This window comes from Chamaea fasciata, unplaced genomic scaffold, assembly GCF_029207755.1.
Source record: "Chamaea fasciata isolate MVZ Bird 193981 ecotype frontalis unplaced genomic scaffold, bChaFas1.0.hap1 SCAF_5, whole genome shotgun sequence".
NCBI classification, from domain to species: domain Eukaryota; kingdom Metazoa; phylum Chordata; class Aves; order Passeriformes; family Sylviidae; genus Chamaea; species Chamaea fasciata.
Genome location: NW_027094090.1, coordinates 42951797 through 42977881, shown reverse-complemented (window position 1 = coordinate 42977881; position 26085 = coordinate 42951797). Strand labels below are relative to the sequence as shown.

Genomic DNA, 26085 nt, shown 5'->3' with positions numbered 1-26085 from the left:
TGCAAGAATTTCCACAGTGACAGTACTTGAGGCAGTACATAAAGTTTGACAGCACTGATTTCTCTGAAAAAGGATGGAAATGCTGTAATGAGTTACAGCATGCGAGGAGTTTCACAGTCTGTTTTCTAAAGCTCTTTCTGTGTCAAGAAAAAGGTAGCTGTATGTAAACTGACCAAGTCCCTTAGTACTACAGTTTTAACTGAACTACATCCACTGCAGTAGAGTTAGTCTGCTTTACAGAATCAGAGAGGGCTGAAGGGGACCCCTTGAGAGAACCTCTGATCCACTCTTCCTGATCAAAGCAGAGTCAGCCAGAGCACATTGCTCAGGGCAGCCACTCAGGATTTAAGAATCTCAAAGGACGGAGACTTTGCAAACTTTGGGCAGCCTGATCAAGTATTTTATCACCCTTAGAGTAAAAGGTGTTTCCTTATGTTAAAATGGAGTTTCAAAAGCTTCAGTTTATATGTATTGCCTGGTGTCCTCTCACTGGATACCACTAGGAAGTCTGGCTAAACTGTCCTTACCATTGTTCCAACCACCTGCCTTATTCTGGCAATTATTGCACACCAAAATTTTTTTTTCCCAGTGTTGTCTTCTCCTTACTGAACAGTCCCAGCCCTTTCAGCTCTTCCTTATCTGTCAGGTGCTTGAGTCTCTGTATTATCTTTGTGTACCATGGATGCACTTACTTCTGGATGTTGATATCTCTCATACTGGGGCTACTCAGAACTGGATGTCTTAAACTGCACGTTAAAATGAATGTTTTGAAAGCGCGAGTATTCAGTACAGCCAAATTCAAAATCTTGCAGTTCTGAACAATGGAAATGGACCAGTGACTTATGATTACTGTCGTTCAGCTCTAGCTACCTGAGACAGTCAGATTGAGTATGTGCTTCTCCCTATTTTGCTGCAAAAAACGTTGCAGCATTATAGGTATAGCTCAAATATTTGAGAGATACTTCTTTACTTATAGGACTAATATGTGCATATCCCACATTATTGAGATAAGAAACTTTTTCTGGTATTAAAGGATTAGAAACTTGTTTCTGAACTCTTTCCAGTTAAATAGGCCACGACCTGGAAAACAGAACTTTTAGTGAGACTTAAGAAGCTTAAAGACTTAGTTTGTTCAAAAGAAGGCTCACAGGTGATGTGGTCATCGTCTAAGTCATTGAAGAATTATTACAGGAGAGGATACTTTAATTTAGCAGAAATAATGTCATTTAGCTTGCTAAAGTGGGTATATGTGAACTTATCTGTACTTTTAAAATCAAAACAATTGTTCAGGGTCTACACCCAGTTGGTCAGATAAATACTTAAAGTAATGGAAAATGTCTTTTAGAAAGGTCATGTTTGGATTGATACAAACTTAATGGGTGATTTCTGAAGGATTGAAAGATCCTAAATAGGTACAGAAGTTACTTTAAAAAGCAAGCAGTATGTCTTTGGATCATGGCTAATAGGAATTTATAAAGTAATTACTAAAAAAAGGAAACCTCCCCATCCCAGAACTAAGCTTGTCCTTCCTTGTTTTCTGTGTGCTGTGCTTCAGTGGTTTATAAGTTCACCTAATCAGTGATGGTTCTTGTTCTTCTTGCAGCCTCCTGAAAAAGAAGGTGGCCTACCACGTCATGTTGGAAATAAAACTGAATGTGCCTTGCTGGGATTGCTCTTGGATTTAAAACGTGATTATCAGGACGTAAGAAATGAGATACCAGAAGAGGATTTGTACAAAGTGTACACCTTCAACTCTGTTAGAAAATCGATGAGTACTGTGTTAAAAAACTCTGATGGCAGTTTCCGGATATTCAGTAAAGGTGCCTCTGAGATAGTTCTTAAAAAGTAAGAACAACTACTATTGTGATTCAACCCTTAAGTTTGGCTAAATGTTGTGATAGGTGGGGAGACTGACCTGCTAAACACCATTGTGACATTGTCTGTGAAATACTTCTCTCTCTAATCACAGATAAGTGAGTCCTGTACCCTTGTGACTGCAGCTTCACAGCTTCATTTGTTTGACTTGGCTGACGGCTAAGATGGGCCATTAGCACTTTGGTTACTTTACTTCAAGCACTCCAGCCTTACTCCTTAAAACAAAAAATCAAAAGAAAAAGATGGTCGTCATGCTTTAGTTAAGCTATTTTACTTTTATGTGTGGTTGATCAAAATGCTCACCTGCCTTCTAGTAAAGTCCCATCAGTTGATATGCCTAAATTCCAGGAAGGGCTTGTACCTTTGAAAAGGGATTTCTTTTAGCATATTACTGCTTAGACTGTGCAACTTCCTGTTCAAGTTGATTATTTTAACAGGAGGTTGAACTTGGATGTTCGAGCAACTTGAGGGGTTTTAATGTGACAAAGCAATTGTTTCCTTATCCATCTGCCCACCCATAAAGGATTTATTAGAATGAGATTAGACTTAGTGAGTGATTAGGCACCACTGGGACAAACCTTTATAGGTGTGAAGTCAGCTGTGGTAACTCTTAACTAGGTGAGGAGAGATGTCAAACATCTATGCTTCATGTTCTCTAGGAACAGCAGTTGGTAGCCAGGCCCATTTTGGTTCTAATGTCACACTGTTTCTAGTCTGAGTAGCACATACATTATATTCATCAGTTAAATTTACTTTTTTGCTTGTTAATAGTTCCCCAAATCATTATCTAGGAAAGTATTAATGTCCTAAAGAAAAAATATGAACTCTTCTTTGTCCTCAACTTTTGTGCCTAGGACAAAATGTCAATCTTTGGAGGACTCTAGTTCCTCTTGATATGGAACTTAAAATCTACTCTTTTTTTTTTTTTTTTGCGTAGAGTTTAAGCCAAACCTTAGCAATGAATAGGTGTGCCTATATTCACATTACTTCCATCTTCTGAAGTATTTTGTAACTTATAATGTTGCACAACTGACCGGTAGAAGTCGCTAGAACTCAGTCATCCCAGACTCATGTGGTCCACTTGACACAATAACTGAAATGAAGAAATAAATAATAAGGGCATTTGGCAAAGAACAAGAAAATCTAGACTGATTTGGATAATATAGGAATAGTGTCCAAATAGGAAACTACTTCAGAGTATGCACTGAATAGGACAAAGATTTAGCCATCATTAACTGCTTCCTATGCAGAACTTGTAATCTGGTTTGTCAGTTATGCTGCTCCTTCTCTCTTATAACATATGTAACTACACTTGAATACTGACACTTAAACATAAACGTTTATAAGACACAAATGAGTCGCTAGTAAGTGTAGAAGAAATGCAGAAACTTTTGCAAGTAGAGCACTTTTTTCTTTCCTTATCACTAAGTTAAATATTTGAAGTGAGTTTCAGTATGGTCTTTGCATAGAACTTACGTGTGTTTAGTTGTTTTGGAATGTTTGAATTTGTCACCAGCCTTATGATTGAAACTAACTCTAGATACCCTTAATGATTGCTGACAGTTGAACAGAAAATTCACATAGACTTCAAATTTCAATTATGATATGAGTTTTGAAGCTCTAAGGGACTGCTTCATTTTTATTTTCTTTATAAGGTGGAAACTTTTAGAGAATTCTCTAAAGCCTTGGACTATACACTTAACTGTAACACTTGTCACCTTGCAGGTCTGCAAGGTCTGAACTTAATATTTAATGAAAGTAATTTATGCCTTCTTTTTCTTCCCCCTGCTGCTGTATTAATACTATTTGTAAAACAAATGCATAATGGTGTTACTTTATGGCAAGACTTTGTGAAGAATGCATGAGCAAGATTAAATTTCTTGTTCAAAATCATTAGTAGTGTTATATTCATGGCATCAGTATTGGTAAAGGGTATATGCTGTCTGTGAAAGTGGTATCTTTGGCATGAAGAAACATAACTAAGAGAGCATGTATTGAAATGCTAGAGTGCATAGTGGTGAATCTAGTCTCCTATACAAACATTTTAATCAGTTTCAGTATTTGTTTTTAATTTAATGTTTCACATTGCCCCACATACCAGATTCTCTCTGAATTCTCTGCATTTAGACTGGAGGGGAAGGGGAAGGGCTGCAGACTTTTTTGTTCTTACGGGTAGCAGCACCTGAAATTGCTTATAGTGCTGTGTGTTTAGTGCTTGCAGCTGTTCAAGCAGCACATACATGTTCTGAAAGTGTACTTATTTCTGAGACTGTATGGCTATTAACAAGGTGAGATTATCTTGCTGAGCTTGAAGCTGGATTGCCTGACTCAACCAGTGCAGACACCAATCTGTTTACATACAATGGAGAAATGGATACTTCTGGGAGGCAGCTGATGTTTGTATGTGAAATTCATCGGGCATTACTTTCATCCTAGGATGACTGGCACAGTTGATTTTCTACAGACATTATGTTTAGCAACAAAAGAAATAAAGTGCATTTGGGGAAGATTACCTTAGAGAAATCACTACTGGCTTTTTGTGCCAGTGTGTGTGATCTAGCGAAAACACAGGTTACTGAAACTTACTGGAGTTGACTAATAAGCTAAACAGTGGGTTGAACTTTTGGTTAAAATTTGATAACTCTTTAAACCTTTCTTTCCAGGTGCTTCAAAATACTGAGTGCTAATGGAGAACCAAAGGTATTTAGACCTAGGGACCGGGATGATATTGTGAAAACTGTAATCGAGCCAATGGCTTCTGAAGGTCTCAGAACCATCTGCCTGGCATTCAGAGACTTCCCAGCAGGAGAGCCTGAGCCAGAGTGGGACAATGAAAACGACATCGTTACTGGTCTGACATGCATTGCTGTTGTTGGGATTGAAGATCCTGTGAGACCTGAGGTAAGGTCACCAGCTAAACTGCAGTGGTTCTGTTACACGGGATTCATGTTTTTCATCGTGCACAGTACAAGAAACTGAACTGCTATTGTTTGCCTTAAGCATAGTTAATAAATGCAAATCTAATTTCTTGAAGCGAAAGTTAATGGAGCTATAAAAGCAGATTAAAACTACTTAATGTCACTTATGCTGTGCTACTGAAGCTCTGCACAAACTAATAACTTAAGGTACTTACTGTGCAGGATCTCAGCAAATGAAACAACTTGTTATTTTTTACCATTTGGAGTATTGGGACTTTTGGTTTAGATAAGAGTATCCATTGTGCTTGTTACCAGCTTCTCTTGGGGGATGAAGGAGAGAGGTGAGCTTGTCATCTGAGAACTGAAGACAAGGAGTTTGGCTTGTGGTTGAGTTGTAAGGTTTTTCAATAGTGATAACTTTTATGCCACATGCACGTGGAAATTTGGGCTGATCTGCACTGCTGTCACTTCACAGTAGAAGTTATGGGTGAAGTAGTGGAGTATGAGCTGTAGTTTGTTTCACATAATCATAAAATACAATGCCACTACTCAGTACAGCCTAATATGTCACAAAGATTTTGCTGGTATTTTGGAATACTGTAGTATTTGAAAAATTGCAGGAGGGTGGAGAACAGACATAGCAGTGGCACAAAGCCTCCTGCCAGCATTGCAATTTGTGTGGTTTTTAGGAAAAGAATTGTGTTATGCTACTTAATTTTTTTTTTTTAATGTCCATGACTACAGGCTTCGTTTTAAAATAACAGTTATTTTGTCCTGAGCCATAAACATTCCTTTCATTCACATGTCTAGATTTATTTAACTAATGTACAGTCTCTGAGCCTGTGGGGTTTTTTTTCTGGCTTACAGGTACCTGATGCAATAAAAAAGTGTCAACGTGCAGGCATAACTGTACGGATGGTCACTGGTGATAACATTAACACTGCTCGTGCTATTGCATTGAAATGTGGGATTCTGAATCCTGGTGAAGACTTCCTGTGTTTAGAGGGCAAAGACTTTAACAGGAGAATACGCAATGAAAAAGGAGAGGTAAGCATACTGACTCACTCATCAAGTAGATCAACAGATATTCTAAGTCTCCTCTGTGTGTAAAATGTAACCAATTCTCTTTCTGCAGATAGAGCAAGAGCGAATAGATAAAATTTGGCCAAAGCTTCGTGTTCTTGCAAGATCTTCTCCCACTGACAAACACACTCTAGTAAAAGGTAGGTAAAAATTCTCTGAGCCTCAAAGTAAAACTAGATTTTTTTTTTTTTTTTTCCACTGGGCTTCTAGGAAAAAAAATTAGGACTGAACAATGAGAAATGTCTGTGAAGTTGTTCCCAACTGATTTTTTCCTTTCTGCTTGAGAAATTGAGCCAATGAGAATGTTTTTTGGTGACTCTTGTTTTTGTTTGTTTGTTCTTTTTTTTGTTTTATGACTGATGAAGACAAAAACTGGGTTTCTCTTTCAGTTTAAGTCTCTGCTGTGTTGTTAATTTAGAACTGTAACACTTGTATGTCATTTTATTTTAGGTATAATTGACAGCACTGTCTTTGACCAGAGGCAAGTTGTAGCAGTAACTGGCGATGGTACCAACGATGGTCCAGCTTTGAAGAAGGCAGATGTTGGATTTGCTATGGTAGGATTTTTTTTTGTTGTTTTTTAAATCCTTAGTATTTTATCAATAATTTATCAAATCACTTTAGACTAAAGAACCTTGTTTCATGAGCCTAGTATAGAACTATGTTAATGAAGTCCACATTCCAACGTAACCATGCTTTTTTTTATTTGATGTAAAATGTCCTTGTGGCATTCACCATTGAATAAAACTTTAAAAATGCAGATTGCCAATTACTTCCAGTTTAAGAAATCTTTTACACAAAAACTTGTTGCAAAGTACTGGAACAGAATACTGAAGATTTCTGAAACGTTTTCAACATAAACAAAGTTGATTTTGAGTAAAACTTTCATGCGATATGGAACAAGCTTAATGATCTGTTTCCAATTCACGGAAACATAGTAACAGGGAGACCATAATGTAAGGGACTGCCAGATGATGTTCAAAATGGCTTTGGAGGCCATATCTTGTACACCTGAAGTACAACTGAAGCAACAGCATTTTATGATAGTGTAGGATCTGCACTTATCTGGATGATTCTTTAGATTACATGGCTTTCTCAGCTACCCTTTCGTGTGGCTGCCAAACAATGTCTTGGCTTTTAAGTGTTTCTACTGCATAGACTCATGCCTTTAGTATGTTGGTCTCAGCTTTCTTTCAAGACATGGAGTTAGAGTCCTCAAGCTTCCTTTGCCACAGGATTCCTCCTCAGTCTTTAATGTAAGAGGTACACTTCGGTCATGACAGGTCACTGTGGTCTTAAAGCAATTGAAAGAAAAGAAAAAATGAAGACCACGCTCTTCCTATAGCACATGCAGAAAAAGAAACACTGACTCAGATTCTGCTCCTGAGAGAAAAAAACCTGAGATTTCACATCATTCTCAAGAAACTTTTTTCAAAAACATAACCTAAAAGTTTGACAGCTATGTTTAAAATGTTCTCTAGACTGTAACAGTCTTGTCATAAGAAGTATTTTTCTTCTGGTACGGTATAGTTGCTGTAGTTGCCACTTTCAGGGGCAGGTTTGTTTATCCGTTTCGGATGTTTCCTTCAGTTGCTTTCTGTGTTCATCTGTGTAAGGAGCTATCTTCTCTAACTGCTTACCTAAATAGCACTTAAAATATACCATATGGTATCTAAAGGTACCTTTTAAGATGTACGCACAGCTGTTTGGGTGCTGTAGGAGACTAGAGGTGCTTAAAATTTAAGAATGTCATGTTGCTTTGCAATTCATATGCGATGACATTGCATATTCTACTGTTCAATGCTAATGCTCTTCTGCAAAAGGTTTTTGGTAATGTTTATCATCCTACTGTGTCACAAGCACATGTGTTGCCTGCTGCTGGAATCCATACAACAAAATAATTAGGGCAGAGCTTGAACTGTAGCAGTGCACCATCTGGTGGCCTTCAGTTTGAACAGGGTACAGTAACATTTCTTTGGAGAACTTAACGTGTCTTTACTTTCAACTCTCAAATTTATATTAAGGTCTTTAAAATAAAGAGAGCATTACTTGGTTTTCATTTTCCCAAGCTTGAGCAGAACTTTAAAGTAGAACTTGTTTCAATAGCCTTTAGATGCTTACATTAAAGGAGTCCTTCAGACATGGTGCATCCAAGTGAATGCTGACCAAGGACATAATAGCTTTTGTCATAAAAAGTCAGTGCATCCTGTTACATTTCATCATGTGTTTCTTTTTCTATCAGGGTATTGCTGGAACGGATGTAGCTAAAGAAGCTTCTGATATTATCCTTACGGACGACAACTTCACCAGTATTGTTAAAGCAGTTATGTGGGGACGAAATGTCTATGACAGCATCTCCAAATTTCTTCAGTTCCAACTCACCGTCAATGTAGTAGCAGTAATTGTTGCTTTTACAGGAGCATGCATAACACAAGTACGTAGCAGCTTGTTTCAGCTAATAAAGGTTGAAAAAGGCACGATTGATTAATTCTTAAGTTCAAACATTCACTTAAATAGTAGTCCAAAGAACATAGTTCTCTTCAGAACGTGCCAATATTGTATGATAAATGCTTTTAATAGCTGTAATTTCTGCACTTCTATTGGAGGGTTTATGTATCTATCTTTATAGGATTCTCCACTTAAAGCCGTGCAGATGCTGTGGGTAAATCTCATAATGGACACATTAGCTTCTCTTGCCCTGGCAACAGAGCCACCCACTGAAGCTCTTCTGTTGCGGAAGCCTTATGGTAGAAACAAACCTTTGATTTCTCGTACAATGATGAAGAACATTTTGGGTCATGCATTCTACCAGCTTGTAGTGGTCTTCACCCTCCTGTTTGCTGGTAAGAATGCTGAGGCTTTACAAAGTTATTCTGAATGTTGTATAGACTTGTGTTTTTAAAACTGTTTTTTTTATTGTAGTGTGTGTGTAAAGACACTAATTAAGCTGTTCATAAATGCCTTTTATATACAGGTGAGAAAATTTTTGATATCGATAGTGGAAGAAATGCACCTCTGCATGCTCCTCCTTCAGAGCATTATACTATAGTATTTAATACATTTGTGATGATGCAGCTTTTTAATGAAATTAATGCCCGAAAGATTCATGGTGAAAGAAATGTTTTTGAAGGAATCTTTAACAACGCTATCTTCTGTTCCATTGTGCTGGGGACATTTGTTGTGCAGGTAAGTAGATTTTTGAACAGTGGGGGGGGAAAATGCAGTTAGTGCACTGATGTATTTGCTTACCTTGGAAATGCCAATCAACTACTGCCAGAAATCTGATTTCCGTCATGTGGAAAACCTTCAGGGTGAAGCACACAATAAGTAAGTTGTAAGTTCAGCTTGATGGAGTTTTCAGGTAAGACCTCTTTGAAACTGCTAATGCTGGAATGCTATATTTGTAGTTACCTTTTGAATTTTCTAGTCCCTCAATTTTATTCTAGTGTTCCAGGCTTTTGGCAAAATATGAAGGTGTTATTTGTGTCATCTGTCCATTCACCCCTTGCCCCTAAATCTTTCTTATACTGTCTACCTGTGTATCTGAACAAGAGTCCATTTAAACAATTACAGAAAAGGTACAACTTCTTTTATTTTGTTAATGAGATTAGGACATGAATAAGCTTCAGAAACTTAAGTATCAGTTTTTACCTTACTGATGCAGGAATCAGCACATAAACCTACTGGTATATATTGTAGAAGTGCTGTTTTAAGTGAAAAAAACCCCTGATGCCTAGGGACCTTCTGTTGGGGCACATAGGGGAATTCATAAAAGCTAGTTAGTTAACTCAGTACATGCTAACAAAGGAAATGAAATGATCTTCAGTTAATTAGATTCACATGCTGGAGTTGGGAAGAACCAATTTAAAACTGAATTTATAGAAAATAGTTTACAAGAAATATTTTTACCCTCTAAATAGCCTTCACTTTAATTAGTCAGAAGAAATAACAAATCAGTGTACTGCTTAATTACAGAACTCATTTTCATTTTGGATTAAGTTATTTGGGACATATAACCTACATATTAAACTTCTCCTTAGGCTTGATACTTCATGAAGTTGATGGAAATCCTATCATTTCAAGCATTGGAAACTTATGCACCGTTGCTTCACATTAAGTCAGGGACCTTACTCTCTTAGGTTTAGATTTTTATAGATGACACTTCTTCAGAAAGCTGCTCTTATTTTTAGGGTTACGTATGCAGCAGATTGACTGTTGTGCAACAAAGCCAAACATTTAGAAATTACTCCTGACTGCCACTGTGTTCCCTTTATAAATGTTACAGACTGAATGCCTTCTCAACTCCTGATTTGTCATCTCAGTATTTTATTCTGAGTTAGTAACAGAAGATACTCTTTGCTTTTTCAGCTGTCAGATGTCCTATTTAATGGTCAATACTGTCACCTTTTCATGCCTGCCCTGCTGCTTTGAATTGTTGATTGTCCAGGGCAGACTTTCATGCATATAATCCCTATGCCGAGAGATACCTTGCTCATTAGGGCCCATACAGCTTGTTGTAACAGCTAAGGCAGTAGGAACTTGTTTACTTTAGCTTTTGAGATCTCTGCCCCCTTCCCCCAAGATTTACTACATGTGATTTAAAGTCTGATATTTAACACTGATGTGATACATAGTAATATTCTGTAGAATTACTTCTGAGATATTTCATGTCTTATGGATCTATGAATTCTATTAATACAAGTTTATGAATCTTGGACTTAGTTCCAAGATGGGTGTTCATAGCAAAAGTAATCACTGTACATTTGTAGCATCAAATACGTGCTGTAATCATGAAATTAAGGGAAAAAGCTGCAAGCAAAATTGAAGAGTCAACAAGTTTTTATGAGTGTGACATTTGAAGAGTAAATGAGGAGTTCTTCTGAAAAGCAGAAGAATATGGCTTAGGTTTGGAAACTTGCTCAAACTGCTGAGACAGTGAAAGAATATGCTTAATAACATGGGAAATCCCATGTTCTCTTGCAGAGCTGTCTGTTGTGATCTTAAAGCATTAGGGAATTTTCTAGTAACAGGTCACTGACCAATACATGTTTAATTGTTTTTCTTCCCAGATAATTATTGTGCAGTTTGGTGGAAAGCCTTTCAGTTGCTCAGAACTCTCAGTTGAACAGTGGCTGTGGTCCATTTTCCTGGGCATGGGCACACTACTTTGGGGCCAGGTAAACTAGGAATTTTCAAAATGCCAAATGTCTACTTGCAACAGTATACTTTAAATGGAAAAGGCAAACACACTGTCTTTAGCATTCAGATCTTTCAAGTGGACTATATGAATTTATGAAGGCTAACAGTAAATATTAAAATATATTTGTTCAATAGCTAGAACGTTCTTAGTTAAATATTCCTTCTTCAGAGTGGACCAATTATTTACATTTCATAACTAGATGCTGTGGCTGGTTTGTTTAGCAATTTTTAACTAGAAGCAGCTGTAGTTACCTTTTAAATATGTAATTACGTCTTCAGCCAGATATGAGTACCAGAAAATGTGGTAAGAAAACAAGATGCAATGAACATGCTAATGTTAAAATATCTTTAACTTGGTGTTTAATGGTTTTCTTGAAAAATCAGAATTGCTAAACTTGACAGTATTTTCTTGATTTAAAAACTTCCGGAGTAGCAAGAAATGCAGCAATACTCAAACCAACTTTCTCTTTAATCTTCATTTGCATAATTGTGACATAATTGAAAAGTCTTCCCACCTATTTAACTGTTACATTTTGACTTTTATTTCCTTTCCCCTCCCCCCAGAGTGTCATTACTATTGCATGCACAACAGTGCTTGTAAGCAGTAAGCTTATTTACGTGAAACTTTAGAGCTACAGAGTTTTCTATTATTTAATGACATAGTTGTCTAAACTTTTCATACCACATGAAGAGTTTTCCATTACAGTTTCTTTCCTTCCACTAAGTAAAAGACATTTCATGTTTCACCATAAAATTTGTTGGATGAATTTTAGTTGTAAATACATACATAGACATATATTCTAATAGTGACTAAGCTTTTTTACAAGGTTCTCTGGAAAATTAATTATTTAATAAATCAAATAGAGTCACTCTGAGGTTTAAAAGTATCCTAGAAGAGAATTGAGATGGCTTGAAATACCTTTGACCCAATGTGTCTTGCAAGGGCAAAGCTTTCCTGCTGCAGTTCATGCTGTTCTAGCATCTCATTAAAGTCAAAGAGCTTTAATTTTCTGAGGATAATGGAAACTGAAGTGTGAGCTGGGAGCATTCATAGTAGCAGTTTCAGCATAAAGGGCTGTTTATCTTGCTTTTGGAGCAGACTTTTTTCCTCTGCAGCTGCAGAAATGGTCTTCTAGGTTTGCGATGATCAAGGAAAGCAGACTTGGAATTGATCTGGATCTGCTGGATATAATGTACTAAGAGATGACTTCCCTTAACCACATGTAGCTTTTGTTTAATTTAAGATATATAAACTGCTATACACCAAGTGGCAAAGTAACAGTTTGAGATACATACATACAATTTCAGAAATGTCACTCACCTTGCAAATGGATTGATATCTCCCAGGTCACAAATGAATGAATGTCTCTTCTGTATTTCTGAATTAATTGTGGTTACTTTAGGTGATGGAGATCCCACTTGAGGTGACACATCATGGTCATCAAACTGATGAAACTCTAAAAGCTCTAGATACAAGTACAATCTACAGGATTAATGGCTTTTGTAGCTTCAGTACTGCTCCTTCCTGGGACTGTCAAGTAATGTTAATGTGGAATTCTTTGTCCCTGGCAAGGCTGTTTTGTAGTCCAAGTTTAATTTCACACCTTGGTTCAGGTAGTAAGTATACTCACAGCTTTGCAGTTATTCAGCTGGAGTGGTTGTTTTACATTGATGCACTCATCCTGTCTATGTAATTTAGTTTTTTCAACTTTGCTAATTGTATGCAGGCTATCTGTTAAGCCCTAAGACTGCCATTACTCTATTTTTGTTGTTAAAAAAAGAATAATCCTGATTTATATATTTCATCCACTGTTAGTTGATTTCAACAATTCCAACCAGCCGACTGAAATTCCTTAAAGAAGCTGGTCATGGAACACAAAAGGAAGAGATTCCTGAAGAAGAACTAGCAGAAGATGTAGAGGAGATTGATCATGCTGAGAGAGAATTGCGTCGTGGTCAGATCTTGTGGTTTAGGGGCCTAAACAGGATACAAACTCAGGTATGGTCTTGAAAAAGGTAGGATGCAGTGGGTGTTACGAGGGAAATCTCTCCGTTTTGACTAAGGTGGCTGTTCTAACTGGTGTGACTGAGACTGTCAGAAGGGGGTATGGATGATGTGTAATCCCTCAGGGTCCTCTGTTTTCTTCAGCTTTAAATGCAACTCTTGCCTGTGTATCTGCTCTGTTTTTAAAAAGTGCCTTTTTTTTCTTTACTTTTTGTGTGTTATAGATGGGATGGTCCTTTCTCTTGTTCTCTCTCTCTCTTGCTGAGCAAGCTGTCACAATCTCTGATTCCTTGCAGATGGATGTAGTGAATGCTTTCCAGAGTGGAAGTACCATTCAGGGGGCTCTAAGGCGGCAACCCTCCATCGCCAGCCAGCACCATGATGTAACAAATATTTCTACCCCTACACATGTAGTGTTTTCCTCTACTACTGCTTCTACTACTGTGGGGTGTGAGTGTGTGTTCCTAAAGTGCATGAAATTAACATTTCCTAATTCACGTACCTAACGTTTCTCATTTTCTCCTTAGTATTTAAAATCATCGTTCAGGCTTTTATAGAGCTCTTCCACAAAGTGGAGTCCTCGAGACTTTTTTTTCTTAGAGGGCTGAGAACAGGTGGAACAGTTTCAACAAAAGACTTTATTGCGAAAGCTGTGAGCCTCCACATCCTGTGCCTTCATCCATTCGTGTACAGAGGGATTTTTAAGATAAAAAGGGAAAACTGTTGTAAATTTTCGAGTATATGCCTCTTAGGGTGACTTGCATTGAATAAGTGAATTAACTGTTTAATCATGGACCCAGGTCAACAAAAATAGATCTCTTGCACTGCAGCACAAACAATACTTAAGTACGCAAGCTGATTCGGAAGCAAATGTTATGTTGAAGATATGAATGTAGTTAGAACATGAAGCACTAAATGCATTTTCTTTGTAGCCTGTAAGGAACTTATGAATCTCCGCTTTCATTGGACTTTATTTACTGAATAACAATTTTTTCAACATCAGGATTCAGGTGGCGAAACAAGGCTTCTTAAATGCATACAAGTCAGAAGAATATGAATTAGCTAATATAAAAAGGAAAAAAGTTTTAAGCATTAAATGCCAAAACTTTCGTTCAAATCTGAAGGGCTCTTTTTTCCTCTCTAGGTTCTTCTGGGAGCAGTTAATAAGTCATCAGTGAAAGCGAAGTTGTTTCACCTCAATTCTACCCTCTCTATATTATGCTCTAAGTGGCATTTCAGTTTCAGCCTTCCTCTCTGTAGAGGCTGGAGATTTTTTTTACTCTTGGATGTAGGCCTAAACTCTGGAGCCAGAAGGTGCATAGTAATTGTAGTTGAATACTGATAGCCAATATCTTTGTTCAGAGTTTTCCATCTTAATACATGTTTAACTTTCTTCTCTAACTTCCTAGAGACGGGTTAAATAATTGTTTTCTTAAAATAACTCTGAGAGGGCTTCTTCTCCCCCTTCCCCTCCCTGCTTAAACTTTCAGATTACCAGATGGATGAAGACCCTTAATTTCAGGAGCTGACTTAAGTGAAATGGTCTCTTCATATTTATTTTTAAAATTTATTTTTTATTTTTGGGCTCAGACAGAATTCGTGTGTGAGCTTGCACAAGTATTTATGCCTGTATTTGTTCTCCAGTGGCGAGACAGGTATTTCCCTACCTTGCAGTCGTACTGAGAAGCTCAGCTCACAAATTTGCATGCCTCAAGAACACAAAATGAAAAGTAGATTTAACACTTAAGGATGCACAGGATTGCATCTCCTAGTTAAAATGCTAATTAGTAACCTGTATCCCTAACTACACTCCAGAACATTAATTAGACATTCAGAATTCTCTAGAGAGCAATGTCATTCCATGCTGCTATTTGAGCAGAATCTACTGGGCACTGCAGCATCTCATTGCATCAAATGACCAATGCAGATACAGGGCTACCATTGCAGAGAACTAGTTCTTTATCCTCCCTATTACAGCCTCCTGCTACACCCTCTAGAAGAACAACTTTTGAGAACTAATATAGATTAATGGGAAGCACATGTGTTATTGTCTCTTTTTTGGAGCAGCTTGTTGGAAAATAGTTCCTATGAAGCAAGGTTGCAACCCCAAGGCAGCCATCTGGTTAGGAGGATTTGGAGTGCCAACTGCATTCCTTGCTATTCTGGTACTAATATGAGGAAGGCCTGATGACAGTATGAATTACACTTAACAAATTGTCTTGTTTGCACCTCACTTACATGATTTATTTATAGTTACCCCTCTAGTTTAATTATCTTGGAGTGGTTGAAAATAGAGCTTTTGAAACACTACATTTTCCCTTTTAAAGTGCTGAAAGTTTGATTCCTGCCTTTGTGGCTGGACTCTGAGGGTCCTGGGCTTGCTGTAGTGTCTAGTCCACTTGTAAAGTATGCATTTTGCATAGGAACCAAGCCTTTGTTGTGGGTATGTATATATTCTATGATAATTACAGCTGTCCTCTTAAGCCACAATTGTTTTTCATTGCTGCTGATGTTCTAAATTCTCATCTGTAAGCAATGAAAAAACAGTCCCATGAGACATTCATATTTCATTTTGCCACATAAATGGCACAGTGGGATGCATCATGCCAAATAAAGTCATTGCAAACTTTCAGTCTGGCATTGTCACTGCTAATTTTCTTGGTAAGTGCCAAGACAGTTGGGGCAGCTGGCTGGACTTGTTTAAACCTTGTGCCAACTCCCTGACAGCGTGCTCAATTTTTTTCAATCGATGAACACTGAAGTACTAGCTGCTGCTGTAATCTTTTCTCCAGCACATTCACTCTCTTTCCTGTCCTCCCCTTACTCGTAGTTATGTTCTCCCCCTTGATCGTGTGCCCCATCCCTGTCTCATGTCCCCTGATTCCCTGTGCCCTCTTCCCTTGCCTCCATGGTTAATTTGGCTCAGCATGTACCTGTAGTGTAAAAATGGGGACATGATCGCTTTGGAGTAAAATTCTTTGTGCAAGTGGTCTGAGGCAGCAGAGGTGGGGAAATGATGCTACTTCTAGAGGTCAAAGAACACAGCTGGGACATGAGACTTTCTCAGGTGCAGTGGTTCTATTTAACCAATTTGATTTAACACATTGCCTTTTGAGGAGCTCTTCTCTCTTTACAGTGAACTTCCCTGATATATCTTAGCTGTTTTGAAGCCTCTGCTCTTGATCTGCTTGACCTTCCAGCTTCATTCCTTCACCTGGAAGTCACTTTATTTTTTCCTGCTGAGGAACTCTGGAAGCACTAGTCATGATGTATTTCTCAGCTTTGAAACAAGTCATCTTGGATGCGCTAAACAAAGCTTTAAATTTGACTTGCTGTTTGTAACAGCAAGTTCTTGTTTACTACAGAGTTGCTCTGCTGCTTACTATTTAACACTATTTCATACTGCTTTTCTGGAGACTTGCTCAGGGTAGGGATGTTGAGAATTGAGTCATCAGTGGGGGAAACTGTCTCAGGAAAAGTGTTGGATAAGTGAGTCAATAACTTCTGCGTCACCTTACTTGTTTTATCAGTTCAAGAATGAATCCTGAATTTCTCTAGTTGGTCAGGGAAACATGGGGCATGGGAGAAGGGGGGTGTGGGCAGCTGGTTTCATCATTCAAATAATAGTTCGGAAAGCTTAAATTCAAGTCAGCCTGGACATGCACAGTTTGCAAAACAAAGCTGTACTTTCTTTTGTATCTAATTTTACTATGAAAAGTTTATTAATGAATTCTGTTAGCTTAGCTTTCTGGGTCCAAAAATACTAAACAACAAAAAAACCCACAAAACAGTCCTCAGCCTGGGAATGGTGTTCATGAATTCAATGTAAATTGAAGACTTGCGCAAAGGCTGATCATCCTGCTTTTTCTTATACTTAAGTAGCCTCTTCAAAGTTACAACCTGTCCTGGCTACTAAACTGTACAATACAGTATCCAATTTCCTAGTTCTGGTCTTAAGTTTCCAAAGCAGTATTCACTAAAGAGCTTTCTCTAGCGTGGTGAATGGCTATATACTCGAATATTTACAGCTGTTACAGTGGTATCCTTTTTTTGCATGACTTCGTAAATGTTCGTTCATTGTGACATTGGCTTACACTTGCTTGGCTTTTTCATAGTCAGTTGACATCCTAATTCCTAGCATGAGAATTAGTGGCCCTTTTATCCCCTAACTTATTTTCAGCCTCTCCCCTTCTTCCCTCCCTCCAATCTCACCCAAATATTCAAGGAAACACTCATTGAGATTTATTTAATTTTTGAATAAGTAAATATTTGTTGGCTTCACTTCCGAAAAATGCTTAGCCCATGTTAAGTAATTAAACAGTTCTAGTGCCATGTCTGAATTTTAGGGCCCTTCAGCTTTTTGCAGTACTTTCACAAGTTTTATTCCTATTGTGTACACTGGCAGTGCTCTACTGAAACGCTCTTCATTTTTTACAGTTTATTGCAAGTTCCACTGCATCATACAAATTTGATTCACTCATGTCTAGCTGTTTGTGGATTCAAGCTCATAAGAACCATGCCATTATCAATAAACCTGCAGCATTTTAACAATACTTTTTCTTTGTTTACAGATCCGAGTGGTGAATGCATTTCGTAGCTCCTTGTATGAGGGGCTAGAGAAACCTGAGACACGAAGTTCAATTCACAATTTTATGACGCATCCTGAGTTTAGAATAGAAGACTCCGAGCCTCATATTCCCCTTATTGATGATACTGATGCTGAAGATGATGCTCCAACAAAACGCAACTCTAGTCCCCCTCCCTCTCCCAATAGAAATAACAATGCGGTTGACAGTGGAATTCACCTTACAACAGACAAGAACAAGTCTGCTACCTCTTCATCCCCAGGGAGCCCACTACATAGTTTGGAAACATCACTCTGATTGTAAGCTGAATGTTAACACACTAGCTGCATTGTAAAGAAATTGAAACTGGGTCTCTTCACACATTATGATGGACAAGATGATATTCTTGTCTTGGACTTCAACAGAAGAAACACTTGTACGAATGTAGATTTATTTTTTTAAAAAAAAGCTTTCTGCCAGACTGGAGGGTGCTTTTCTGGGGGTGGGAGTAATAATGAACTCTGACAGATAAACAGTAACTCAGCATAAGTGACCTGTGGATCATCTGTTGTACTAAGAATGGTCCTGAAGAGTGTGTTAGCAGAGCTTTAGTTTATCATGATCCTTTTCTGAGGGGAAAGCTGGGAAGGGCAAGGAGGCCCTGGATCATTGAATTGATACTTTAATTTCTGCTGTTGGCTGTTAATAATTTGGATTATTTATGTTTATAAATGATACAGATCTGTTTACAAGGTTTGTAGATACTTTTTTGTTCCTGTTCATAGATGGGAAGCTTCCTTATAAATGATGCAGAGAAGACAAAAAAAAACAAAACAAAAAAACCAAAAAAACTAGTCCTTCAAATACTGCTGTATTTTCAGGAAAAGGGTGTTTCTATTGAAACTGTACTAAATTTTGCCTGCAATTTACCTTGTTAAATATTGTAGATAAATTGCTACTACTAATAGCCAAATAGATAACACTAATGCTTTGTAAAAACATGAGCAGTGGTGTTCTAATGAAGTTATGGCCTCTGTCCTAATTAGTTTCTTAAATACATTTACTACTTAATGGTTTTGAAACAACTGTTTAATTTTTAAAAATTTTGAGAAACTTAATGAATAACTTTTGTTCAGAACTTAGTAGGATTGTTTAATGCAGGACATCAATACATGATGGAACTTGCTTGAAATATTTCTGTTATCTCGGGCAAAATGGATTAAATCAAAATACATCAGAATCTTAGTCCTTTGTTTTTGTCTAATCATGTTAGTTTAGTGCTGTCTTGGTGAACTGTGAGTGGAACTGTGATTTTTTTCTAATCTATAGATCCTTCATGCAGCATGAGGGCTGTTGGCATTTTGAAAGGTTGTTAGTGGGTAGCATACATGTTCTCCTTTTTGTTTTTGAAACTTGTTTGTAAACATGAATAAATCTGCCCTTTTGTTAAAATAAAATTGCAGCAATGGTTTCTTACAGATTTTTTTTTCTCAGCTCCTTCACTGGAAATACAGAAAGTACTCTTCTGTGTTACTGCTTACCTTTAAACTGCAATTTCAAGATGGTAACAGCCCCACTCCAAATAGCTCTTTGGGTTAATGGAATCATGGTGGCTGCCTCCAGAATGAATGTAAGTTAAGGTACTCAAAAGTCTTCACTGAGTCAAACGGATACTCCTGGGGAATTCATAGATCTGCCTGAAATTGCAAGACTTACTGTGAGTACCATGTAATGAATGTATCTCTGACTGCTTAAGTGAGGGAGACTGAGAACTGACATAAAGCACAGGTGAAATGCACCAGAACTGATCGACTAGAGATTGACTGAAGAAGTTATGGTCTGCCTCTGCTGTATTGTTCAGACAGCGAAGGATGATGAAGCAGTACTTGGTCTGGCACTTCCTCATGTTTTCTAGGTCCAATACCACTTAAAAGAGCAACAGAAGACATGAGTTGTAAGATTTTCTTTTTCCAGCTCTGTATTCTTTAAAATAGAAAACGAATTTTTTTGTCAAATAATCCAGAATTATGGACGTTTTTTAAAGTGGTCCCTTCAAAGGACTGCAAGAATTAAGTTGGTAATGAGGAAGGAAATAATGCTAGAGCTAACTGCAGAAATGAGCAGGTTGGGAAGCTCAAGCACATCTTTCCCTTGTGGTGGGGTTACGTGCATGCTTGGGGTTGTCCTTTAGTGGATATTGTTCAACCTGTGGCACTGTATCCCACTGTCAACCATTCCTGAATTCCATCTTTTCTATTGTACTTCAGTAAATACACTGAATTCTCTAGGCAAGGGGGTTGAGGGTGGGGGGTTGCACTTGACACTTTGTATAGTAATTTCTCCCACATGTTTCTAGCACTTTTCTTACATCATAGTTCTTATCTAGAGCGCTTGGTGGGGGGGGTCAGTTTTTATGTAAGCTATTTTCTCTTTACTACAAAAGTCTGATAAGCATTGGCTTAAAATAAAGGGAGCTTTCTTTACCTGTGAAGTACACTGCCATGTGGAAAAGTATCTTCATTTAACTTCATTAATGAGTAATGATTTGACTTCATTTCAAAACAGACTTTATTTTCCCCTCTTCTCTAGGTGTGATCATGACTGCATGTTATCTTTTGGAATAAAATCTACACTTAAGCCTTTTGTGGGGGGTGGGAGGGTGAATGTAGGCTTTGTACATCGCTGGTCCCTCTTGATTCTGTTAACATCAGTGTGCTGTTCTTACAGGAAACTTCCTTACAGAAATAAGGAAAAGTTGTTTGGGGGGGGGGGGGTATGCTTTCTTTGTGATCTCAAGAAATCATAGTATTGCCTAGATTATGAAATGGTTTTCACTAAACTCATGAGGCCTTCATTGCCTTTCTGGTTGTAAGGTTTACTTGTCTTCTTGTAACTGAAATAAATAAAAGTGCTGTTCATCTCAGTCTGTATGGGGACTGAAATTCTTGAATGTCAGTACAGTACTGATTTAAACATGAAATGCACACCAATTCGATAAAACAGCTCTTGCTACAATTTTATGCTCATTCGCTTTCAAGAGGTCATGGTTGAGCAATAGTGACTTTGAACATAAACTAGACTGACTACTATTTGGAGTGGCTTAAAATGTGGTTTCCTGGGTGGGATGTTTATGTAGTTGTGAATATGTTAGGATACCTCATCTTGGCTCTGAAGAAGGGCTGAAAATGGTAATACAAAAGGACTCATTTTTTTCTGCATAGACCTTAACAGGAACAGGAAAATGCTGCATCATGGAGTAGTCTGGAGAGAATAATGGAAACAAATGCCTTAATGCTAAATGAGTGGGTAAATGCAGGGGTCTGTAGCAAGGACAAGCAGCCAAAAAAATGAAATAACATACTCAGAGGCATTCTTAGAATAATAGCAAATTTTCCAATGTGTTTTGCAGTAAGCAAGCAAATGTAATATTCATAGAAGGATAACTTGTGTATACTGAGTGCTGGAAAGTGATTCCAAAGGCCTGATAAGTTCAATTTCTACTGCTAGCAGTTCTAGCCTCTGCAGAGCTCTAGAATAATCCAGATCATAGTAAGCATTACATAAATTAAAGTAGAATATCTTTATGTCTGTACTACTTTTCTAATGCAAATACTTGATTTTTAAGGAGCTGCTGCTTTTTTCTACCTGCACCCTCTCCCCCAGCAGTGCATCTCAACTGACCTTACAGATTTCAAGCCCTCTCTGAAGTGCCTTAACTTTCTGGATTAGCCTGGCCAGTATGAAGGGTACAACTCCAATTTATCTCCAGACTGATTAGGTCTGCTTATTCAGGGCCATGTCATGAGAAATTCTGGGCCAGAATAAAGAGCCTTGTTCCTGCCAATCTTCTCCCCTGAACTGGTATACAGAAATACCTAAGCACCTTTCTCAGGAGGTTGCAGCATCCACCAAGGAGATACGACTTAGTGACTAAAACAGAAGCCTCCTACAGGTACTACTTGTCCTTTGTGCTCAAAGATGAGGGTTTGCTAAGAAAATGATGGGCTGGGCTTAGACAACTGAAAAAAGACAGCATGTAAAAGCTCACTGCATAATGACTCTTTACTACTGTTATGTATACCTAGCGTAGAGTTTTCTGCAAAATCTATACAATTATCATTTTGAAAAGGGTTCCTTGACTTGCCCCAGATAGAAGAGGGTGGGAATTAAAATTTGCAAAAATAACTAACAGGAGTATTTCTGGGAATTAACAGCCTTTGGTGGAAGTGTACATTCTGGAATATTGGAACATCATCTCACATTCTGGTGGAAAGACAAATGTCAGTACAAACCTGAAGCAGCAGTTGCTCACTAAAATGGAAGTATGCGTTCTGTATCCTTTTGAGCCCTTGCAAACACAGCAGCATCTAACTATTCTGAACATCTTCATCTGCTTTCCTAGGCTGCCTCTCTTGCAGGGCATGAAGCTGAATTATGCTGAAAGATTTGTAAGTATGATCATGCAGAAAATATTTCTATGTTTTCCTCCTTGGCAAAGGCACAGTCTTGGATTCACTCTATGGCAACTGCTCAGGCACAGAATGAATACTGGCTTTTCCTGTTTTAAAGCTTTCAGTCTCTTGTAGAGAATCAGGATGTACAGTTCAAATGCTTTGTGTGAAAATCCTCCCAAAGCTTTTGATTTAAGATACAATAAAATACACAAAGCCACTCTACAAATAGTCCCTAGAAGATACTTGTTATCTTTGACAATTTCAGTTTTACAAATACAGGATTTAACTTGACTTTCTCAGTTTTCCACAAGTTGGTTGCTCTGATGGCTGTTAGGTACAAAGCCTCTTCAGTTATGACCTAAGGTTGTTATCTCCTGAAGGTAAGCCTGTATTTGGCAGATGTTTGTGGAGAAATACATAGCTTATTTTGAATACTGTGCTGGCAGCTACTGCATAGTGTTTTGTGCTATGCATTTGATGAGTGAATCTGCAAAATTAACAATTTACACAATTCAGTTCCATGCAATAGGACCAGTCAAAAGATACATGAGTCGGGCACAGAATGCATGAAATAGGAAATTCTTTGAACTGATATTTTGGTAGAAACCAGGATTTTGTTTTGGACAACACTGCTTTAGAGATGGGAAGATTTCTCTTCAATCACTTGCCATTGGCCATTAATATTCTGATCAGTGCAACAGTTTAATTCATTGAGGACCATAATTCAAAAAGCATTCTAATAAATAAGTGTTTTTAAATAAAAAGAAAACTCTGGAAAAGGTACTTTTTGTCATATTTTAATTTCCCCAAAGGATGAGTCATTCTTAGCTTCTTTCCTTTTGCCAAATCAACTAGGCTCTGTTCTAATAAATCTAGCAGAATATAGATATGAATTACAACTTGGTATCTCCTTCCTGTCTTCCCCATTCCAGTCTGCCAAAGGATGATTGTAGGGAACCAGTGAAGGACAAATTGGGTAAGATATGCAGTTGTGGATTTGTCTCCTTTATCATATGCCTATCTTGGCTTTTGATCTTCTCTTCTGCTGTCTTCTTCAACATCTCACCACTCAGTAAACTTTGGGAGTACTTTTTATATGGTAGCATCTTTCAGTGCTGTAGCCCAGAGCAACTCATAGGAGAGCTCTTTCAATAAGATCTATGGAAAGAACTGGCTTTGGAAAAAGAATTGAAGAGAGACAGACAGATTTTCTCCCAATTAGAAAAACAACAGTATGAGTTTCATTACAAAGGTTTTAAGCCCAAAAGAATTTGCAGACCAAATATCACCATTCTGGAATGGTTTGGCTGGTTACTTAGTCCATAAAGATTTTATAAAGCCCATCATGTCTTAGCAGAACATAGCTAAATTGATGCCATCATAAGAAATTAGTTTCTGATTGTCCCAGCCAGTCAAAACTGACAGCACATGAAACTGCCTGAACACAAGAAAACACACAGAGAAGTTAGGGGAGTCTTCATCCTTGGAGACAAACAGAACTCATTTAGACTCAGCCCTGAGCAACCTAATGTAGCTGATGCTGCTTTTAGCAGGGGTTTGGAGTAGATAACCTGCAGAGGCCCTTGCCAACCTCAGTAATTCTATGATCCTGAAATTCTAGAGCAGAAGATGTGATTCTATTGGGTTTCTTCATTATCCTCATGGATATTATTTCTATACGTAGATGGAATTCAACAAAGACATCAGTCACTGAAATGATCAAACCTGAGGCAAAGCAAGAAAGCAACAGACTATTTTCTTCCTCTTACCTTAAACTCACCTGACCAAAAGGCTTGCTGATATTTTCCTACTGTAATGCTTACTGTGATAGCAGAGCTTGGATCACTTCTGCTCTAATAAACCTTTTGGAACGGCGACTGGCTGTCTGTAGTTCATAGGAAAGCCCACAGATTTTAACATGATCTCTAGAAAGCTGCAGACCTGTGGAAATCAGCTTCTCCTCAAGGAAAGGATATCTCATTCTGTTATTTGCCTCTTTCAGGTGTAGAAAGAAAAAACTGTGGCTGTTTCTAAGGAAAATTAAACTCTACTTTATCTGAAGATGTGTGTGGTTTCATTGCCCTGCTCTCTATTTAGGACTGTCTTGAAAGAATTTGGTCCTTTTTTCTCAAAGTTACTCTTTTGTTTTTATTCTGGTTTCAAGAGTTTAAGGTCAGCTTCTAAAAAAAGAAGGTTCTCTTACAGGCATACAAGTTAATGAAATTTATATTATTCTAATGGATCAAGACAAAGAGCACTGAAAATTATGTTTATAGTCATAGAAGACTATAATTTATACAGAATTGAGAAGCTGACTTTTCTCCTTACTGTAATCATGAAGTGGTGGTGTTACAGACTTCTATCTAATTGAGCAAAGTATTGGTGAAATTAAATGAAATGCCGTATCAATTCTGATGTTGCATACAAATGTTCCCTTCTTCCGCCTTGAGTTTCAGAAATATTTTGCTACACCTAAAGAAATTAGTGTTATATCAGTCTTGGATTCTCTTTTTATTGGTTCTCACATAATCGCCTATAAAACTTTAATGCTAATGTAGGAAAAACATTAAGAAACTGCTATTCTGAACTTTAAACTGTTGTAATAAGAAAAAGTTTCAGAGTCCATGCAGAACCTGTATAGTAAAACTAGCTGCCTGGCTGATCAAATGTTATAGTAATGAGATGATTCGACCCAAAATTTGACATTCTAACTATTGAAAAAACAGCTGAGTTTCTGCAAAACAGAAATATGATTTTTTTTGTTAGAAGTAACACATTCCTTTTGAAATTAAAACACATTTAAAACAAGTATGTTTAGAGGATGTGGGGGAGTACCTGCAACACTAACTCCCAGTATGCTTTGTAATGGCTCTCTACCTTAAAGGTGCAGAAATCTTTAGAATTTTCATCTGTAGAGTCAATATATTGAAGCATGTTTCATTTCAAAACTCTTAAAGATTCAACAAAAGATCACTCTACAGCAGGAGGTTAAAAGCATTCTGGACTGCCATTTTTAAAGAGCTTGGGATGCCCAGCCAATTCTGTAGGCATGTCAGTACTTGAATACAGTTATTATAGCTTTGAATGTCACTGACTTCAGTCTTTTCAAAAGGGCCATGAACAGTCCAAGTCTGAATATCAACTAAATTATCAAGTGTCAGCTTGATACCAATCAACACAATCAGCATTTTACATATTTGAATGAAGAAGTGCTACAGGCTTTTTGATCACTGGATGAGGAGTGTGAGCTGATAAAATACCACTTGAGAAAACAATTTTCCATTGTTTTTTTCATTACTGTCCCCAAAGGCAATTAGCACAACCAATAGACCCCTCAGTGTTTCTTTTCCAAAGTCATGCTTCATCTCTGCCAATCATTGTCCAAAAGACTGAAATACGGGGACACACTCATGCATGCTATCATGTACTTAATTTGAAATATTGCACTTGGACTCAATCCAAGTCCAACAATTAAGCCATAGATAGCTATTTCTAAACTGACTACATTTGGGATATTGCCAAAAAAACCCAGATGTGCTTCTGTGGCTTTCTTGCCTTGTTTTAGTTTTATAAGTCTTGATGATTGTGCTGTAACTCAGAAATCAGGCCTTAGTGGAAACTTCATGGAAAAAATTATTTAGGTACTAAGCACCCTAATAAAATTATACAGCTCAAGTGGTTTGCTTTTGTGTTGTGAAAAGAAAAGGCTTAGCCATTTTTAAGAAGAGAATTTGTTATTTTTCTGTTCATGCCTGTTGATCTACCATCTCCAAGCTTTTGAAGAAACTTAGACGCCTCTCAGGGAAGATCTTCTGGTGTTGGGGATCTCTTTTGCTACCCCAGCAAGGAGCATAGACAAGTTCAACGTTTAAGTATCTCTACAGTCAGCCTTGTTGGCTTTTCCAGCAAAACTGTAGCTTTTATAAGCAAACTGCTCCACCTCATTGCAGGGATGTGATTGAGTTGCAACTGAGCCTTTCACAGAG

General features: G+C 37.7%; 1 protein-coding gene across 3 annotated transcripts in view; it reads left to right on the top strand.

The window, feature by feature from the left end:
• ATP2B1 (ATPase plasma membrane Ca2+ transporting 1) overlaps positions 1 to 19123 on the top strand; it is a 59710-nt gene extending 40587 nt beyond the window's left edge. Inside the window, exons 11-22 of one of the 3 annotated variants that reach the window (XM_066183363.1) lie at positions 1604 to 1845; positions 4539 to 4776; positions 5661 to 5840; positions 5929 to 6016; positions 6327 to 6433; positions 8119 to 8310; positions 8506 to 8719; positions 8851 to 9062; positions 10946 to 11053; positions 12892 to 13074; positions 13377 to 13490; positions 17652 to 19123. In XM_066183363.1, the coding sequence (XP_066039460.1) occupies positions 1604 to 1845; positions 4539 to 4776; positions 5661 to 5840; positions 5929 to 6016; positions 6327 to 6433; positions 8119 to 8310; positions 8506 to 8719; positions 8851 to 9062; positions 10946 to 11053; positions 12892 to 13074; positions 13377 to 13490; positions 17652 to 17963 (2190 nt within the window). In that variant the 3' untranslated portion in view covers positions 17964 to 19123. Of the gene's footprint in view, positions 1 to 1603; positions 1846 to 4538; positions 4777 to 5660; positions 5841 to 5928; positions 6017 to 6326; positions 6434 to 8118; positions 8311 to 8505; positions 8720 to 8850; positions 9063 to 10945; positions 11054 to 12891; positions 13075 to 13376; positions 13529 to 17651 lie in introns of all 3 variants that reach the window. The other 2 variants (XM_066183362.1, XM_066183361.1) reach the window with 2 other exon arrangements.
• Positions 19124 to 26085: the final 6962 nt, after the last annotated feature.